The sequence below is a fragment of the Vidua chalybeata genome, chromosome 16 (assembly GCF_026979565.1).
Source record: "Vidua chalybeata isolate OUT-0048 chromosome 16, bVidCha1 merged haplotype, whole genome shotgun sequence".
Lineage (NCBI taxonomy): Eukaryota > Metazoa > Chordata > Aves > Passeriformes > Viduidae > Vidua > Vidua chalybeata.
Genome location: NC_071545.1, coordinates 14686670 through 14693101, shown reverse-complemented (window position 1 = coordinate 14693101; position 6432 = coordinate 14686670). Strand labels below are relative to the sequence as shown.

Here is a 6432-nt window from a genome sequence, read left to right as displayed (position 1 = left end):
CCACAGCACACAGTGGGAATTCCTAACCCACTTCCTTTTTGGGATGCAAATATTCCTGCCTGGGAGTTCTCAAACCCCTTCTGCCACAGCCCAGCTCCTGAAGGATCTCCGGGATATTTTGTCCGACAGGAGCTGCTGGATCTCGCCGCCGTAATCCCGCAGCATTTTCCTTGGAAAACGCACAAAATCCTCCAGTGGTTTGGGCTTTTCCACAAGGAGCTGCCCACTAAGAAATTTTAGATCCTCCTGGGGGAGAAGATAAAACAAATCCTGGGGAAATCCTTTCCAAGAGGAAGCGCAGTGTTGGACAATCCCAGCCCTGAGGATTCCTCGTTTCCTGCGGCTCCCGATCCAAGGAGCTCCGGAGCCGTGAGGAGCTTCAGGCTGGAGAGAAAATCAAAGGTAAAAAGGCACAGCTGGAATATTTTCCATATTTCTGGAATGGTGCCGAGCTTCGGGGCTGGCACACCCCTGAGTTTTCCATCGAGGTTTTGGGTTTAATTGTGGGGTTTTAATCAAGGTTTGTCCACAATTAAAAGGGGCGATGCCTGGTGTTGTCCATGAATTTAAAGCAAGGATATTCATGGATTTCTTTTCCAAGTGAAGCCCTAGGAATAACAGGAAGGAAAATATCAGCAGGAATTCAGAGCGTGGCTCAGGGTGCCCCAAAATTCCTGAGGTTGGAAAAGCCCTCCAAGAGCATCAAGTCCACCCTGGGCTGGTTTTTAGGATTTTCTGCCCATTTAATCTTCCTGTGTTTCCATTCCCGGCTGGAAACTCAAAGATGGCTTTAAAAAATGAATGGAAATTTAAAAGGATTTAATTACGTGGAATTCAAGCCATGAATGCTGATGGAAAAGGGGGATTGATCCCTCCTCCAGCTGCCACTGGAATGAGGTACAATTACAAATCCAAAGGTATTTCCAGTCCTGACGGATTTCAGGAAAGAACATTCCCCGCTTTCAGAGGGAAGTCATGATTTTCCTGCTAATAGGGATTTCTTGGATTTCCAGGAAGCTGGAAAGGTGTGACCGACACTTCTTTTGCAGCAGGGAAGAATGGGAAGAAAACATTTCCCAGGAATGCTGGTCCAATCCCACCCCTGACAGGTTTTTCCTCCTTTTTCCCCCCGCCCCCGGCTCATTTTGTTCCCAGGGAAGCAGCTCCAAGGCTGGAAGTTCTCCCTGTGGGTGTCCATGGAATGAAATCCATGAATCCTGGATTTCCAATGGAATCCAGGCCATCCAGCACCCCCTTCCCGACCTATTCCAGGAATTCCAGCTGGTGGAAGAGGAGCCATTCCCAGCCCAGGGTCAGCCCGAGTCCATCTCACTAATTGGACTTTGGAGAAGATCCACGGAGGCATCGATCCAAGAAATCTGTCCTGGATGAGGCTCCACGGCAATCAGGGGAATGACACTAATTACACATGGAATGGGAATGAGTGGCCAATCTCCAGCCCCAGTCCTTCCCTGGGAACAGGTCCGTGAGGAGCCAGAGAAAATTCCTCTTCTTTTCACCTGTTCCTACGGAGGAAACAAATTGGATTGGAGCTGGATTCTGGGAGAAATCCAGGGGAAAAATGCCTTAGATATGGAAAATAGAGGAATTTTCTCTGGCTCCTCACTGACCTGTTCCTAGGGAATGATTGAGCTGAATCTGGGAGAAATCCAGGGGAAAAAAAAATGCCTCAGATGGAGAAAAAAGAGGAATTTTCTCCCTGGATTTGTCCCAGAATCAGCTCAAATTTTCGTTAGGAACAGGTAAATGAGGAGCCAGAGAAAATTCCTCTTTTTTCCCCATGCAAGGCATTTTTTCCCCCCTGGATTTCTCCCAGTATCCGATGAAAATCAGACAGATGAAACTCTAACAAGGATTCCCAAACCCCAGGGTTTGTGCCAAGCAAATCCAGTTTGGTGCAGCTCTTTGGGTTTCAATTCCACACATGGAAAAATCAAAATGGAAAACACACACAGGAATTCCGACTGGAAGAGAATATGGGAATGGATAAAACATGGAAAGAAGTCCAAGCAAGAGGTTGCTGGATAACATTTAAAGATAAAAATGCTTTTGATTTCTTTTGGTTTTGTTTTTCTTCTGGGCTTTTCCTCCCTCCCCCCCTCCCAAAAAAAAAAAAAAATCAGGTTTTGGCTCCATACTTAAATAAAATTCCATATTTTACCCTTCATTTTGAATTTTTTTGGGATACTGAGGCACCAAACAAACCAACAGAGCATCACTTTTGTCTTTCCCCCAGAAATTTCCCGTGGCGGTTGTTCCAAGAACTTCTCCAGCAGAGCTTCTGCTCCCAGCAGGTTTTGTTTGGCTTGGGATTTTTTTTTTCCCCCATCCCTTTGTTGACCTGGTGTCTCTCGGCAGCTGTCACAGGTAACGCCAGCCAGGAATCGCCTTTTCCAGCGCTCCGAGGGGCACCATTCCCACCCGGAGTCTCCCGGAGCCGCTCCGGGATCCGTTAATAATTAACCCCAAGGAAAGCACTCGCCAGGTGGCCCTGATTGGGATCGCCCCGTTAATGGTTTGTGTTCCCTGTCCTCTCCAGCTGCTCCCGAGGATGAGCGCCGCGATCCTGCTGCTCCTGCTTTCCGCCGGGAACGCCGGATCCCAGCCGGAGAAGGCGCTGCCCAGGCGGCGCCTGGCGTGCGTGAGGTGCTGCGGGCCCTCGGAGCAGCCCGTCTCCATCCTCTCCCAAAGGTCGGCCAGGATGAGCGGCCACCCCGAATATTCCGTGCCCAAAATCCAGCCCACCATCGACATCACCATCCTCAAAGGTGGGTGCGGCTCGCTCCCGGCCTTCTCCTCGCCGCTCTTCCTTTGGTGCTTCCCTACAGCAAAGTTCAGCTCAAAATTCAGAACAATTGGTGCCCGAAAGTGCCCAAAATCAGCTCAAGGGGTGCCCGAAATGTGCTGGTGCCCAAAACGACGCCAAGGGGTGCCCAAAATGTGGTGGTGCCCAAAGGTGTGCAAAATAAGGTCAAGGGGTGCCCAAATGTGCCCCAAAGTGCCAAAACAAGGTCAAGGGGTGTCCAAAAATGTGCCCAAGCAAAGGTGGAGGGGTGCCCAAAATGTGTTTGTGCCCAAAATAAAATCAAGGGGTCCACATAATGTGGTCATGCCCAAAACAAGGTTAAGGGGTGCCACAAAGCTGGTTGTTCCCAAAACAGGGTCAAGGGGCACCCAAAACAAGGTCAAGATGTGCCCAAAATGTGCCCAAGGGTCAAAGGGTGTCCAGAAGGTTGTCATGGCCAAAATGTGTCCAAAACAAGGTCAAGGGGTGCCCAAAATGTGATGGTGCCCAAACATGGCCCCAAGTTAATCCTTCTGGGAATTGGGGAGCTGCTGATATCTGATTGATATTCCCGATTAATCCTTCTGGGAATTGGGAAACTGCTGATATCTGATAGATATTCCCAGATTAATCCTTCTGGGAATTGGGGCGCTGCTGATATCTGATTGATATTCCCAGATTAATCCTTCAGAGGAATGGGAAGCTGCTGATTTCTGATTGATATTCCCAGATTAATCCTTCTGGGAATTGGGAAACTGCTGATATCTGATAGATATTCCAGATTAATCCTTCTGGGAATTGGGGCACTGCTATTTGATATATATTCCCAGATTAATCCTTCTGGGAATTGGGGCGCTGCTGATATCTGATTGATATTCCCAGATTAATCCTTCTGGGAATTGGGAAGCTGCTGATATCTGATAGATATTCCAGATTAATCCTTCTGGGAATTGAGAAACTGCTGCTATCTGGTTGATATTCCCAGATTAATCCTTCTGGGAATTGGGAAGCTGCTGCTATCTGATCGATATTCCCAGATTAATCCTTCTTGGAATTGGGAAACTGCTGCTATCTGATTGATATTCCCAGATTAATCCTTCAGAGGAATGGGAAAGTGCTGATTTCTGATCGATATTCCCAGATTAATCCTTCTGGGAATTGGGAAGCTGCTGCTATCTGATAGATATTCCCAGATTAATCCTTCAGAGGAATGGGAAGCTGCTGCTATCTGATCGATATTCCCAGATTAATCCTTCTTGGAATTGGGAAACTGCTGCTATCTGATCGATATTCCCAGATTAATCCTTCAGAGGAATGGGAAGCTGCTGATTTCTGATCGATATTCCCAGATTAATCCTTCAGAGGAACGGGAAGCTGCTGATTTCTGATCGATATTCCCAGGCTGGGCAATCAGCAGCTCCTCTGCTGCTCGTCTCCAGGCCATTCCCGGAAGCTGAGCTTCCCATCCTTGCGTTTGACACGCTTCTCCCTCACCCCGGCAGGCGAGAAGGGCGAGATGGGCGAGAGGGGATTCCCTGGAGCCGCCGGGAAGGCGGGAGAGCGAGGATCCCGCGGCCTGAGTGGCCGGAAGGGCCAGAAGGGCCAGCCCGGCCCCCAGGGCCACTCCTGCAAGCAGCTCTTCGCCGCCTTCTCCGTGGGCCGCCGGAAGCCCCTGCACAGCTCCGACTACTTCCAGCACGTCACCTTCGACACGGAATTCGTCAACCTCTACCAGCACTTCAACATGTTCTCCGGGAAGTTCTTCTGCTACGTCCCGGGGATTTACTACTTCAGCCTCAACGTGCACACCTGGAATTTCAAGGAGACCTACGTGCACCTGATGAGGAACGAGCAGGCCGCGGCCATCCTGTACGCCCAGCCCAGCGACAGGAGCATCATGCAGAGCCAGAGCCTGATGCTGGATCTGCAGGAAGGCGACGAGGTCTGGATCCGGATGTTCAAGAGGGAGAGGGAAAACGCCATTTACAGCGAGGAGTCGGATGTTTACGTCATCTTCAACGGGCACCTGGTCAAACCCGCCCTGGAGTAGGAGCTCCTCAGCTCCAGGGCAAAGCTTTGGGCCATCCAGCAGTGTCTTCCCTCTAGAAGTGCATCTTGAATTCCCATCTGGAATGGTTGTAGCCCTGGAAGAGCTGTTTCGCCGCATCTGTGCGGATCCAAGCTGCGCAAGAATTCCGGAAGGTTCCCAGCTCCCTTTGTGGCCCCTCGGGAGCATCCCTGGGGTTTGTCCGTTTGACAGCAAAAAATTCCCCCTCTTTCCCTGCGTCTCCCGTTCCATTTGGGATATTTGCAGCCCTTGGAAGGGTGGTTTTTCCACTCATTTATGGATGGAGGGAACTGTTCCAACTGCACAAGAATTCCACAAGTTTTCCAACTCTCTGCGTAGCCCCTCAGGAACATCCCTGAAGAGTTGCCAAGTTGGCAACAAAAAATTTCCCTTCTTTCCCTGCATCTCCCATTCCGTGTGGAATATTTGTAGCCCTTGGAAGGGTGGTTTTCCACCCCCGTGTGGACAAAGGTGATTGTTCCACCTGCACAAAAATTCCAGAAGGTTCCCAGGTCCCTGTAAAGACCCTCAGGAACGTCCCGGAAGAGTTTGCCAAAAATTCCACCTTGCTGTGCATCTCCTGTCCCATTTGGAATATTTGAAGGGTGGTTTTCCACCCCTGTGTGGATGGAGGGAACTGTTCCACCTGCACAAAAATTCCAGAAGATTCCCAGCTCCCTGTGTAGCCCCTCAGGAACATCCCCAAAAATTTGCCAGCTTGGCAGAAGAATTTCCCTCCTTTGCTGTGCTTTAGAGAAGGAATTGTAATAATGAGGATATAATTATGATAAAATAATTATCCCTAAGGACCAGAGCAGTTATCCAGGTGCTAATTAAGGAATTTTGTTATTCCTGCAAAAAATCTCGGCTAATTAGAGCCACGCCCCTCAGCACCACTGGGCTGGCTCCTCTCAGGCAGGAATTTTGGCATTAAAATCAATATTTTGCACAGGAATGAATCCCAAATTCCGGTTTGGTTCCATTCTGTGTCCTATTCCATGATTCCAGCAGAATGGTGGAATTAGAGAAATAACAGCAGATGGATTCGGGAAAGCTTTTCCAGGGAAACAGAGCTCGGTACAACCACAAGCTCCGGAGAAAAACATCCCAGAAGAACATCCAAGGGATTGTGCTTCCCAGCTGAACAAAAGGGTGGGAATTTGGGATTTGCCCAGCTGGGATTTCGGGCTGTGCCCCCATCTGGACATTCCCGTTTTGGAGCACCATCATTTCTGGAAAATGCAGGAAAAACTGGAAAGAAAAAGGTTTTGCTTTTTTATTTTTAGGGATTTGGGTTTGTTTTTTTTTTTTTTTTTTTATCCCACAGAAATTGCCGTCTTGGAGCACCTTCATTTCTGGAAAATGGAGGAAAAATGGGAAAGAAAGATGAGGTTTTCTTCAAGCAGTGATTGTTAGGGATTTGGGGGTGTTTTTCCCAGAAATTTCCATCTTATGGCACCATCATTTATGGAAAGTGGAGGAAAAACTGGAAAGAAAAAAGAGCTTTTCTTCAAGCAGTGATTTTTAGGGATTTGGGGTTTTTTTCCTTAAAAAATTT

The 6432-nt window shown here is 48.7% G+C and overlaps 1 protein-coding gene across 1 annotated transcript; it reads left to right on the top strand.

The window, feature by feature from the left end:
• The first annotated feature begins 329 nt into the window (after positions 1-329).
• C1QTNF8 (C1q and TNF related 8) lies at positions 330-5328 on the top strand. The gene is made up of 3 exons (XM_053957787.1): positions 330-402; positions 2561-2789; positions 4309-5328. Exons 2-3 carry the CDS (start codon positions 2573-2575, stop codon positions 4854-4856), a joined length of 765 nt encoding a protein of 254 aa, XP_053813762.1. The 5' UTR covers positions 330-402; positions 2561-2572; the 3' UTR covers positions 4857-5328.
• The last annotated feature ends 1104 nt before the right edge of the window (positions 5329-6432 follow it).